Source organism: Bos javanicus, chromosome 11, assembly GCF_032452875.1.
Source record: "Bos javanicus breed banteng chromosome 11, ARS-OSU_banteng_1.0, whole genome shotgun sequence".
Lineage (NCBI taxonomy): Eukaryota > Metazoa > Chordata > Mammalia > Artiodactyla > Bovidae > Bos > Bos javanicus.
The window spans coordinates 47,999,729-48,013,265 of NC_083878.1; the positions used below are offsets into that span (position 1 = coordinate 47,999,729).

At 48.5% G+C, this 13,537-nt stretch overlaps 1 protein-coding gene across 1 annotated transcript; it reads left to right on the forward strand.

The window, feature by feature from the left end:
• The first annotated feature begins 4,777 nt into the window (after positions 1 to 4,777).
• Positions 4,778 to 11,933, forward strand: CD8A (CD8 subunit alpha). The gene is made up of 6 exons (XM_061432620.1): positions 4,778 to 4,935; positions 5,049 to 5,414; positions 5,962 to 6,078; positions 6,294 to 6,404; positions 7,835 to 7,865; positions 10,627 to 11,933. The coding sequence occupies exons 1-6, from the start codon at positions 4,884 to 4,886 to the stop codon at positions 10,676 to 10,678; spliced, it is 729 nt and encodes a 242-aa protein (XP_061288604.1). The 5' UTR covers positions 4,778 to 4,883; the 3' UTR covers positions 10,679 to 11,933.
• Positions 11,934 to 13,537: the final 1,604 nt, after the last annotated feature.

The window sequence follows — 13,537 nt, forward strand, 5'->3', positions numbered from 1 at the left end:
TGGAACTTGAGGAAGAGGAGATTACTAAGCAGACAGCAGAGCTGAGAACAATCCAGGCTAAAAGAATAGCATGTTTAATGGCACTGAGGTGGAAAGGAGCAAGGTCTCTTTGAGAAACCAAGAGACACCAAGCTTAGGAGGTGTGAAGAAGGCAAACAGGAGAAGATGAAGATGGTGGGCAGGCCTCCAACAACATTCAGGATCACCCAGTGTTCCCCCTGGGACCATAGGAAGCCCTTATAGGATGGAGCACAGGATTAGCAGGACAAGATTTTCACTGAAAGGGACCAGGAGAACTGGAAGAGACCAGAGTAGAAATGGGGTGCTCAGTTAGAAGACCACTGCAAAATGTCAAGATAAGCGATGGCAATTGCCGAGCTGAACTTGGGGGGTTGAGGGTAGAGAAAAGTGGGAATGGCAGAAGTGAGGTAGAGTTAACAGGTGTTTGTGATTGAGATAAAGCAAGGCCCTGATAATTCTAGAGTTCAAAGACCTTTCTAGGCCCAAGTAAGCTAACTCCCTTCCAGGAGATGATAATATCTCCTGGACCAGCAAGGGGAGACAACAGCTAACTTCCAACACCATGATTCCAGGTTGGCCCTGGGTCAGCATCTTACGAGCTGGGGCACAGGGCCCTGGCTAATTTCCTACCCCTACCCCACCCAGTTATACATTCTGAATAGGTCTTTAATTAATGTGTGTGTGTATGTGTGTGCATGCTCCATCATGTCCAACTCTTTTGCAATCCCATGGACTGTAGCTCACTAGTCTCCTCTATCCATAGGATTTCCCAGGCAAAAATACTGGAGTGCGTTGCCATTTCCTTCTCCAGGGGATCTTCCTGACCCAGGGATTGAACCTGCGTCTCCTGCTTGGCAAGTGGTTTCTTTACCACTGAGTAGTTCCGTGGTTTAAGAACATATACCTTCGGATTTCCCTGGTGGTCCATTGGGTATCATTTTGCCTTTCAGTGCAGGGAGTGTGGGTTCGATTCCTGGTCAGGGAGTTAAGATTCTATATATCCCATCGCCAAAAAAAAAAAAAACAAATCATAAAACAGAGGCAATATCGTAACAAATTCAATAAGGACTTTTACAATGGGCCACATTAAAAAAAATCTAAAAAAAAAAATAACGTATACCTTGAGGAAAACAAAGACCTGCTTAAATTTGGCCTAGAAACTGGTGACCTGTTTAAATCAGCATAAAAAGTGGTGTTTTCTAAGGGACCATGGAAAGCCCTGGCAGGATGGAGCACAGACCAGGTTAGCAGGACAAGATCTTCACTGAAGGGACCAGAAGCACTGGAAGAGTGCTAGCCTCTCTGTCATAGAAACTGGTGACTCTGTTACCCTGTCACTCCCTGAATGTGTCTAAAAATAAGGAGTTTGAGAGTGAGGCTGCTCCCATTTCTTCATCCACCCCATGTGAGTGCCGGTGTGGGATGCGGAGCTCACCTGGCAGTCCTCACCCAGCCCTCTGCACACCTGGCCCTACAGCAAACAAGCAGCGCCAGAACGTGCACAGTTGCATCTGTTCTGTCTGCGACAGGGCGGATGTCATTGTGGTTATGCCGAAAATCTACCAGCTCTCTGAAAAATAACATTGGGGTCACAGAGCCTCCTCGGTGGGTTTGACATGTTGCCTTGACATCCCCCCATCCTCTGTCACGCTCTGCACAAGGGGGCTGCCAGCCCCCTGGTTGACACTTTTCTAAGTAGCAAGGCTAGAAGACCTCCACACCAGTTACAGCTCACTTCCGGGGAGTGGGATAGGACAATTCTGTTTTCAAGCTTGGTACCCCAGAATCTGGGCATTGTCATCTTCAGGAACCCGGTCCCCAAGATCCAAATATCTGCAGGTTGACTCTGGCTCCCCTCCAATGCTTCCTCCACCAGCAAGGTGCACCTTCATGGCCGGCCATCCTCTTCACCTCCCTCCTGACGGCACCCTGGCCAAAAGGGCCATTTTTGCAGTGGGAACAGAGATGAAGTAAAATGGGAAATTATCTAAAATGAGGACTGCCTTGTCAGTGGCCTATCTGGACTTGGCTGTTTCCTTGTGACCCTCACTCATGTGAGTTAAGGCACAGCTCTGTGTCTACGCAGCCAGGGACACAAACACACACACATATTGGTATGCCAGGGGAACCACTGCTGTGTGCCACAGTCATATCCATTATTACAAAGGGTTTTCCTTCCTCAACCTCCCTAGTCTTCCATTTGAAAATGTTCCATGTACATGAGTGATTGCTCAATGATATAGATGCCCTGGATCTACTACAGCCTTACTAGTAATTGGAAAAACTGAGAAACTGCTGGGACTTTCCTGGTGGTCCAGTGGCTAAGATTCCACACTCCCAATCCAGGGAACGCAGGGTTCCATCCCTGGTCAAGGAATTAGATCCCACATGCTGCAACTAAGACCCAGTACAACCAAATAAGTAAAGAAGTGCTTTTTTAAAAATTGAGAAACTCCTTAAATGTCTGATAATAGGGAAACTAAATTATGGAACACTCATATAAAATGCTAGAGAAGAAAATGGCAACCTACTCCAGTATTCCTGCCTGGGAAATCCCATGGACAGAGGAACCTGGTGGGCTACAGTCCTTGGGGTCAAAAAAAAGAGTCAAACACGACTAAGCATATAAAATACGCTCCTTTAGAAGTATGGGTGGATCTACAGGTGCTGACATGAAAAGCTTTCCTCTTCTACTGTTAGATAAAAAATGCAGGTTGCAAAAAAATACGTGTATAGTACAACCATGTGTCTAAAATGATGTATAAGCATCTGTTTGTGCACAGACTATATATGAGGGGCACACATAAGTGGTTTTCTCTAGAGAATGGACTATGGGAGGAGAGTTGAGACAGGGAAACTTCCCCATACTCTTTTTTTGTATTGTCTGAAGTTTTTCAAAAATATATAACTTTTGTAATTTAAAAGACACTTTTAAAAAAATCTCTAAATATAAGACGTTAAATAGTGTGTGTTAGAGTAAGTACCTCAGACGCCTTGGGTAGAGGGTGAGGGAGAGGGTTGACATCAAAGTAAAAAATAAATAAATAAATCCCATCCAAGACTCAAGCTCAGACTCCATGAAGGGAGTTTTGCAGTTTTGCAAACACAGCTCAGCCTGCCGTGATATGACATGTGACATCTGGGAGGGTGTCTGGGACATAGGCCTAGCCACCTGGCAGACCTCATGGATGGGGCAGACACATGGAACAGATAACACTAGGTGGTTTGTCTCTAGAAATGGGGCAGCAGCATGAGGGGCGTGTACTGTGGCAGGGGTCCCCAGCCCCTGGGATCTAACACCTGATGATCTGAAGTGGAGCTGATGTAATAATAATAATAAAGGGCACAATAAATAAAATGTGCTTGAATCATCACCAAACCATCCCCTGCCTCCAGTCGGTGGAAAACTTGTCTTCCACCAAACTGGTCCCTGATGTCAAAAAGTTTGGGGATTGCTGCACTGTGGGATGCAAAGTCAGAAGACCCGGAAGAAATGAGAGAGGGGACCCACTATGGGGTGGAAGGTTTCAGGACAGCAGCAGACAAAAAAGGAAGGGGCCAAGGGTGTATCAGGTTCAGACAGGAAGAACCATCTCCACCCAGGCTGACACATGTGCCTGCCAAGCACCCAGAGCCAGAATGAGATTCAGATTCCAAGGCTTGGGAGCTGGCCAGGGGCTGAAACAGAAGCGCATTTCAGCATGGGGAGCCCACAGTTCAGATCATCAGTGGCGCTAGTGAAAAAGAATCTGCCTGCCAACACAGGAGACACAAGAGACCCGGGGTTTGATCCCTGGCTTGGGAAGATTCCCCTGCAGTAGGAAATGGCAACCCGCTGGCAGTATTCTTACCTGGAAAATGCCACGGGCAGAGGAGCCTGGCAGGCTACCGTCCATGGGGTCGCAGAGTCGGACACGACTGAGAGCACCATCAGTCGTGCATTATGGGCATGTAGTGGGGGGTGAATAGGAAAGACCAGGGCAGGGGCCTGGGCAGGAGGCTGGGCAGGGGGCTGGGCAGAACCAGCACTCAGAGGCTCCAAGCCAAGGCAGGGCTGAGCTTCCACGCAGACCTGCAGGTCACCAGGAGGCTTCAAGAGTGACACCATCACATTCCCTTTTGGAGAATACTGTTCACAGCAGAGTGGTTGGGGGACTGGCCAGAACAGGGGCTAGTGTGGAGGCTGCTGCAGTGGCCTCGAAGGAATGAGGCTGTGGTGGCCAGGTTTAACTGCTGAGGAAAGAGCACGAGGAGCAGAAAATCACAAGCCCCACACACTGCTTGACCGGCTGACTGGTGGAAGTCTCCTCAATGGAAGGAAGAAGGTCTTTTCCTCTGTGGGCACCCGGATTCCCCTGTCCGAGTTCCCCAGACGTGGGCCAGTCACTAACTCCTCTTAGTCTCAGCCCTCAGGGCCCAATTCGCAGGGATCTAAAGCCCCAAGTTGTCGGTGCCAGGGCCACTTTGAATGAGGTCGAAGGAAGTGGACATTTCTCTTGCCTTCCTGCTTGCTCACCCTCCCTTCTAGAAATCTCTCATTTCTATGTTCTGCCTCTGTCACACCCACAAGAGAGCCCTTCCAAGGGCCACGTCCAACCATCCTTGTCCTAGTTCTCCACCCGGCCAGATTGCCTCGACGGCCCCCATTCACGGACCCCCACACGCCCACCCCTCTCTGGGCTGGCGGGTAACAACCGCGAAAAGGAGGGCGACTCTTTTCTCCGCGGGGCTTCAAGTGACATCACATCCTCCGAATGCGAAATTGGGCTCGGCGGCCGGTCGAAGGGCGAAACTTCCCCCGGCCCGGTCGGTGATCCACCGGCTCCTGCGTGCCTCGGAGTTTCTGCGGCGGGGAGAGCGCCATGGCCTCACTCTTGACCGCCCTGATCCTGCCGCTGGCCCTGCTGCTGCTCGGTGAGTTGGCGACCCCTGGGGGAAGCGGGGGCGGGGCTGGCATGGGATGGGGGGGTCGGGGGGGTGGTGCGGCACGAGGCTCCCGGCTCAGTCTCGCTGCCCGTGTCCCGCAGATGCCGCCAAGGTCCTCGGGTCGCTCTCGTTCCGGATGTCGCCGACGCAGAAGGAGACCAGACTGGGCGAGAAGGTGGAGCTGCAATGCGAGTTGCTGCAGTCCGGCATGGCGACAGGGTGCTCCTGGCTCCGCCACATACCCGGGGACGACCCCAGACCCACCTTCCTAATGTACCTCTCCGCCCAACGGGTCAAGCTAGCCGAGGGACTGGACCCCAGACACATTTCCGGCGCCAGGGTCTCCGGCACCAAATTCCAGCTCACCCTGAGCAGCTTCCTCCAGGAGGACCAAGGCTACTATTTTTGCTCGGTCGTGAGCAACTCGATCCTGTACTTCAGTAACTTCGTGCCTGTCTTCTTGCCAGGTTCGGGCGCCCCGGGTGGGCTTTGGGTTTCACGTCTGAGTCCGTTTTTCACACGGACACCGCTACGTTCGAGTCTCTTGGGGTTCGAGCCTCTGGGGGCTACTTAGATACTGTTCCCAATTCACAGAGGAGAAAACTGAGGCTAGGGTGTGACTGGGTAGTAATTCAAGGTGACTTTTTAGGTCTGGTTGATCTGGGCTCGAGTTCCGGGCTAGTATGATCCTTGGCAAGTTATTGCACTTCAATTATCTGAGCTTCCCTCTGCTGGTCAGTAGAAGGCGGGTGTCCCACCGTCCCACCCCCGCCTTCTCCAAGCCCTCGAGGTTTCTGGTGGGGCCCTGGAGAGAGGCCGGGCGGAGGGGCACGGGCCTCTGTGTTCATGTCCAAGGCACCCAGTGCACTCAGACGACCAGGCGGTCTTTCAGCATCTCCCTGCGCTGAGCGCCGAGCTCCGCTGAGCCTCTACGGCTCCTCCAGTGGCTAATCCGAAGGGTTCGCGGCCACAGCTTCAACGCGGCCCCTAACCACTTCTCCGTTGCTCCCGTAGCGAAGCCGGCCACCACGCCGGCGATGCGGCCATCCACGCGGGCGCCCACCAGCGCGCCGCAGACTAGGTCGGTCTCTCCGCGATCAGAGGTGTGCCGGACCTCGGCGGGCAGCGCAGGTGAGGCGGACGCGGCAAAGGCCCTCGCCGGGGCCCCACTGATCTTCCTAGCAGCCCAAGCGGTGGGGAAACGAGAGCCGGAACCGGGAAAGGGACATGCCCGCTTCAGCGGGGTGGGATAGGGTCGCGGGGCGGGGTGGGGGTGGGGTAGGTTTCCCAGGGTCGGGGGGGATCCCGAGCCTTCTCCTAAATGTCCGCGTCTTCTGTGTCGTCAGTGGACACGAGCCGGCTGGACTTCGCCTGCAATATCTACATCTGGGCTCCCTTGGTCGGGACCTGCGGCGTCCTTCTCCTGTCATTGGTCATCACAGGCATCTGCTACCGCCGTAAGTCCTGGGGAATCGCGCGGGAAGACAGCCCGATTTTTGCAGCGCTTTGGTCTAGGCCGCCCTTGCGGGCAGTTCAGTTGGGTTCGGATTTCTGGAACTTTGAGCTGCACCGCAGGGCCAGGCACTGCCTATGTCTTTCCTGGAGAGAGTACGCGGGGAAAACCCCTTCTCTTTCCACACCCCGGGACGTTTTTAGGAAGGCAGAGCCCCATCCCCGGAGCGGCAGCGGCAGGGGTGGGTGTTCCACCCGCAAAGCCCGCAGATCTGGGCTTATTACAAACGCCTGGGATGGAGGCAGGGCGGGGCCCGGCTGTGGCCCGGGGACCAGTGCCCAGGAAGCCCGGGTCAAAACCACTACAGGCAGTGGTTTATCCTTGGCCCCCTTCTTGTGAGCCCCCACCCCAATTTGGATCCTACTGCAGGTGGCCATACTAACCCACATTCACCCACGTCTGTATTTGCAATGCTTTTTAAATTGATGTAAAGAGGGGTGGGAAAGAAGACCTCACCTCAGTTCTCAAGAGTTAAATGCTACTTACTGCATAGCACTATATTCAATATCTTGTAATTATCTATAAGGGAAAAGAACCTGAAATATTTATTTACATATATATATATACATTTACATATATATGTATATGTGTTATTCCCTCAGTCACATCCAACTCTTTGGAACCCCATGGATTGTAGCCCACCAGGCTCCTCTGTCCATGGAATTTCCCAGGCAAGAATACTACAGTGGGTTGTCATTTCCTCCTCTAGCAGATCTCCCTGACCCAGGAATCAAACCTGGATCTCCTGCATTGCAGGCAAATTCTTTATCACCTGAGCCACCAGGGAAGCCCCATATATTTACATATATATATATTTACACATATAAAAACTGAATCACTTTACTATACATCTGAATCTAACACAATATTGTAAATCAACTATACTTCAATTTTTTACTTTTAGTAATAATTAAAACCATAAAATGTAAATATATTATGCTTTATAGCTTGTGTTTTAGTAACTTAATCTTCTTTTCAGTGTCAATCATTATTATGCACTGTCATTTTACAAGTTTACTTTATTATGATGTATTTTTTCCAAATATTTACTTATTTGGCTGTGCTGGGTTTAGCTGCAGCACGTGGGATCTTTTATTAATAGTTTTAGCATGTAGGATCTAGTTCCCTGATCAAGGATCAAACCCTGGCCCTCTGCATTGGCAGTGTGGAGTCCAATACACCTGACCACCAAACACCTATGATGTATTTTTTATAATGTTGATGTAGTTATTGTTTGCTTTGAAAAAAATAGTCATAGCCACACTAGAAAAAACTTATAATCCTAAATAAACAGGAAAAGTGAAGCAGAAATCATGTTTGGAACTGTTGGTCATGGTGAGATAATCATTTTACCCCTTCTTTTTCCTTAACCAGGGAACCGAAGACGTGTCTGCAAATGTCCCAGGTGAGTCTCTTATAATCTCTGGACCTGCTCATCCCAGGGAGCAGATGGTGGGGATCTTTTCCAGACAGAGGCCATGGCAGCAGAGTCCTGAGGTCCAGGGAGTTACTATAGTGTCTGAACAGATGCAGGCAGAAGGGTGACACTGGGGAGGACATGGAGGTGAAGCTGGACTAATGGAAAGAGCAGTGTGATTTCAGGAAATGTCCATCTTATTTGACCTAACCTGAAGTATTCCCCCACTTAATCCTATATCCATGAGTGCTCAGTCATGTCTGACTCTTTGCAACCCGGTGGACACCCACCAGACTCCTCTGTCCCTGGGATTCTCCAGGCAAGAACACTGGAGTGGGTTGCCATTTCCTCCTCCAGGGCATCTTCCTGACCCAGGGCTTGAACACACTTCTCTTTCATCTTCTGCATTGGCAGGCGGATTCTTTACTACTGCACCATCTGGGAAGCCCCCAAAGACCTGAGGTTCTTTTATCTGCATGATTCCGTCTGAATCTTGTTGTCTTCCTTTCTTTCATAAATATTGATTTCTTTCTTTTAAAGTTTTTATTTATTTGGCTGCACTGGGTCTTCATTGTGGCGCACAGGATCTTTAGCAGCGCATGTGAACTCTTAGCTGCAAGCATGTGGGATCTAGTTCCCTGACCAGGGATCAATCCTGGGCTCCCTGCATTGGGAGCACAGAGTCTTAGCCACTGGACTATTAAGGAAGTCTGAGTCTTGTTGTTTTCTTAAGAAAACTTTTTTTATTTTCCCATTGGTTTGGTCTAGCTTTTTGGGGTGGGAGGGGAGAGTCAGTTTTATCACCTGAACCAAATATCACTTGATTAAAAAAAAAATGGCCTTAGTTGCTCATTTCCCTGTGGCAACTCAGGTCCTTGATTTACTGCCAAGGACTGGAGGGGGAAGAAGGGGAAGTCAGGGATAGAGGCAAAGAACTACCTGGCAGTTCAAGTGACTCCCTCATCCAATTCCAGCCCATGATCATTCTGACATGATCAGGAAAAGACATAAGTGAAAAATGGTGTCTGAAAGAGAGGCCTCAGTCTCCTTTCTCCTTCCAGCTTAGTCTGAGGCAGCACTGCCCTAACATCTAGCAAGTGCCCTCGCTAGCCCAGCACAGTGATGGGAGTCACACCCAGGGAATTCCTTATGCTCACAGCAACCCAATAGGGGAACATCACAGTGCCATCTCACAGATTACTGGCTCAGAGATCAGGAAATCTAGTCAAGGTGGCAGAGTCATGCTTACACGTTAAGCTATCAACAGTGCTGTTATTTAGTTGCTCAGTTGTGTCCAACTCTTTGCGACCACGTGGACTATAGCCCACCAGACTCCTTTGTCCATGGGATTTCCCAGGCAAGAATACTGGAGTGGGTTGCCTTTTCCTTCTCCGGAGGATCTTCCTGACCCAGAAATTGAACCCGCATCTGCTGTTTGGCTGGTGGATTCTTTACCACTGATCCACCCATCAATAATATTGGGTTGGCCAAAAAGTTCATTTAAGTTTATCCCAAAACCCAAATGAACTTTCTGGCCAACTCAATCATAACAACCTTAAATTTACCAGTGCTTTATATATCTGAATATATATAAAGTTTTTAAGTTTCAAGTTTCATAACAACCTTTAAAGTAGTCAGTGTGGTTACCATTTTATAGATGAGGAAACTGAGGCTTAGGACTTTTAGTGACTCGTCTGAGGCCATACTGCTAGCAAGCAGGAGAGTTGCAACTTCTGTTCAAAGCCCAGGCTCCTCTCTGTGGTGGGAGCCAGGGCAGAGAGGGTTAACGATAACCAACTCTATTCACCAATTCCTTTCAGTAGATGAAAATGTTTCAAGTTTTATACCTGAGGTTTGCATTTCACACTCCTTGATATTTCTCTGCAGAAACCCAAGTTCAGTGTCTTATACATTGTTATTTTTTAACAATGGAAATGTAATGAATTTCCAATGCATATACTAAAGGTGATATACCAATGGATACCCTTTAAGAGCAGAGAAGGATTTTTTAGCAGTTTCAATATTGGAAAGTTTTTGGAGGAGAATCATCCGTTATCTCTATCTTTTCTGAAATTTTGAAATGAGTGAGAATAAAACTCTGTCCCAAAATACAAAACCATGCAGATTAAAACTATGAGAAATTCACACACCTGAGTTAATAAGCTCAGTAATGACCAAGGCAGCTCAGCTTCAACCCAGATGTTTTGGAGGATGGTGTGTACAGACATGACACTCACGATGAATCAGCCCATGTAGAAGGTGCTAGCCCAGTAGTGAATGAACACATCAAATTTGGGTTATCAAAGGGAATTTTAGGTAAAGTAGCTCTACTTGACTGACAGACGGTGGTTCATTCACATCCTCCCCTATCGCTGTGATCCTCTCAAGGGCTGAGAATCAACTCAGATGATGGCTTGGTTATCAGCTTGCTTCTCACACCTCCATGGGGACCTTGACAAAGTCTCTAAGAAGCTAGACTAACTGGCTTCAGATGCTGCCTCCAACCCCTCCTAGCTACGTGACCTTGGGCACATTCTCCAGCCTCTCATCTCAAGATGGCACATGGAAAGTTCTTGGCAGGGTTGCTGAGGTCCTTCACCTAGTCCCATGCTGGTGGCCTGGGGACAAGTCCTCAGACAGCCCTGAAGGCTGGGAAGCTGGTGGAGGTGTGTGTGGGTTGACATGAGTGGATGCTGCATCGAATTTCAGGGGCTCTTGCTGCACTGACAGTCACCCACCTCTCTTTCAGGCCTGTGGTCCGACAAGGAGGCAAGCCCAACCTTTCAGAGAAATATGTCTAACATGGCAATGGGCCCCGTGTGACAGCCACTACAAGACTTCGCACTGAGAACTCTCCTGAGATCCTTCCCTTTTGATTTCTCCCTGCTTCCTTCCTTCTCGTTATTATTATTTTTCATGGGGGTGGGGTGGGAAGAGTTACTTTTTCTTTATTATTTACTTTGATACAAAACAAGACACTCGTGTCGTGTCTAAGGCATACCACAAGGGTTATCATGCTGTTGTGCTCCCATACTCGGGTAGACGGCGGGCGGGCCAGAGCTACCGCAAGCTCTATTCTCAGAACCTGGCTGTGAGAACTGGTGGGGGCCTCGGCACCCACTCAGCCCCAACTTCTCCTCCACCCATTTTACAAAAGAGGACGCTGAGGCCCAGAGATGGGGAACAGCTGGATCAGAGTCCCAGCAGGGCTCCACACAACTGAGATCTTTCTTCTGGAGGCCTCTGTCTCAGCGTGGGGAGCTGGATCTCAAGCCTCAGAGAACTAGTTATTTCTGAAGCATCTGTGATAGACCCATGACTGCACCCAGAGCCTCGATGAGGTAATGAAATAGGACAAGAAAACTTGACAGAGTTCTGTGATACTGCTGAACAGGATCAGATTATTTTTTTATAATCAAGCATGAAATGATACAGATAATAGGAATTCTTCCAATGAAGTGGAAGGAGTGAACTGAATGATGGAAAATGAGCAACTTGACCTCTGAAGAAAATCTCTGGGAAATCCCAGCCTGGAGATGGTTCTCCCAGCCCTTGTGTTGCAGAAGGACCCATGAAAGAGGAGAGGCCACCCTCTGCAAGCATGATTTGAGTGTTAGGAAAGTTGAATGGAGTTCAAGTCTCTCTAAACATTGAGATTCCGTATTCAAACATGCTCCTGGGTTATCCATGAGTTTTTATAGTTTGTAAAGGGAGAATTGTGACGGAGCAGCTGGCACAGGCCCTGGCCACCCCAGGCTAGCAGCTGAGGGGATGTGCAGACACTGGTGAGGAGGCTACGAGCCCAGCTGCAGCCCTACAAGGCATTTCCTTTCTTACTGTGTTCTGCAAAAAATGCATGCTCACTGGGAGAAAAAATGTAGCTAAGGTAGTAAGAATCATCCGTAATTCTTTACCTCAGGGATAATCCATTGTTAATATTATGGGCTACATTCTTCCTGATTATTTTCTGTGCCTACATATAAAATATATAATTTTTAAAAATGGGATTGCACTATGCTTTTATAAATGGCTTTAATAAACAAACATTTATGGCTTCTTAATAGCAAAGTCGTATTTCATTTTTGGTTGTGCCATTATTTAACCATGACTTGATATTTCATTGTTTCCAATCTTCCACTACTGTAATAACAAATACTACTAAAAAGTTGCAGACATCTTGAGGACAAATACCTGAAATTCTTGGGTCACTGCCCACTTTCACCTCAGACTCCCCATTTTCACATCAATCAAAATCAATTCGTCTCTTCTTGTATCATCTTCCTTCATTTTGTTCTTTCTTGGTAACAGAGGAGTTGCTACTCCTCTCGTAATAAATCACAAACTCTTCATTTTGTCCTTCAGATGAAATAGACATACGGAAAAGTGCACAAACTGTAAGCGTACAATTCCAAGTCATTATTCAATGAACTCTCACATAGCCGGCACCACATCGGAAACAGAACTTCCCCTGCCCTCTAGAAATGGCCTTCCACAGCCTTAATTTTAAAAAGCAGTCTACTTTTAGAGAACAAAAATCTAGAGGAAAAAGTATCATCAGTGTGGGAAAGCAGAAGAGAAACTGGGAAGGTTTCTTCAAGACAAAATCTGGCTCTGACCCCTTCTCCCAAACCCATCAAGCTAACCAGAATGGGGATGGAGGGGGCGCACCCCAGGGACAGAGGCCTAGCTTGGAGAGGGTTGCAGGCTCTGGGCTGTCTCTGTGTTTCCTGAAAGAGGTGAGGAGGAGCATTCCTCAAAGGGAGGGACAGTAAAAGGGCCACATTCTTTCTGGGCTACATTCTTCTACATTTTTTCTCCAACCTGCAGCTCAGGTGTGAGCAACTGGGAGCCATGAGGCTCCAGAAAGGATTAAATACTCCCTGATTTTTTTTTTCATATCCCCCACGAAAGGGCTGGGCTTCCCTGATGACTCAGGCAGTAAGGAATCTGTGCCTGGTGGGCTACAGTGCTTGGGATCGCAAAGGTCAGCACGACTGAGCAACTGACACACACATGAAAGGACTTCTTCACTCAACACAAATAAAATGGTAAAACAACAATTTGGAGATTAAAAATATTAACACAGGAAAAAGCAAGCCTTAGAACTGGCCCTCGAGACCAGGAAGAAAATAGAGCAGCAGTGTACAGAGCAGGAGGCCTAAGGCACGCCAGGGGTGGGCTGTGAATCTAGGCTCAGGGCTCACGGAGACCACAGACATCCAGCCTGCTCGTTCTACACGTGCAGGAGGACCGACAGTTCAGAGCCGGAGGCCTCAGTCCCAACAGTCTCTTTTTTTTTTTACTTGCCGATCTGTAGCCTGAAGCACTGGTTTTTACCAATTTTCCTATGTGAAAGATGCCCACAGCACATTTTTGGACCCCGAAAAACAGGAACTTAGAGAAATCACTTATGTACTAGGCAGTAAGCTTGGTTCAGCTGGCCAGAATCCAGTTTCAACATTTAATAAGGATGCATTCTCTTATCAAGACCATAGTCTAATTGTTGAAGAAAAAGAGAAATTGGTTGTTTCTTTTTTCCAGCTTTTAAACTGCTTTAAGAGAGCCCACCCTACGGAAATCCCCTGTGACACTTCAACAAGTGGGTCACAGAGAACTTTCTCTCTCTTTTTTTTTAACCAGCAAGAAGCTGCCCCTCCTTT

Coding starts and splice junctions, on each gene's coding strand:
- CD8A (XM_061432620.1), top strand. CDS start 4,884: ATGGCCTCACTCTTGACCGCCCTGATCCTGCCGCTGGCCCTGCTGCTG. Junction 5,415..5,961: donor CGTGCCTGTCTTCTTGCCAG/GTTCGGGCGCCC, acceptor TTGCTCCCGTAG/CGAAGCCGGCCACCACGCCG. Junction 6,405..7,834: donor CACAGGCATCTGCTACCGCC/GTAAGTCCTGGG, acceptor TTCCTTAACCAG/GGAACCGAAGACGTGTCTGC.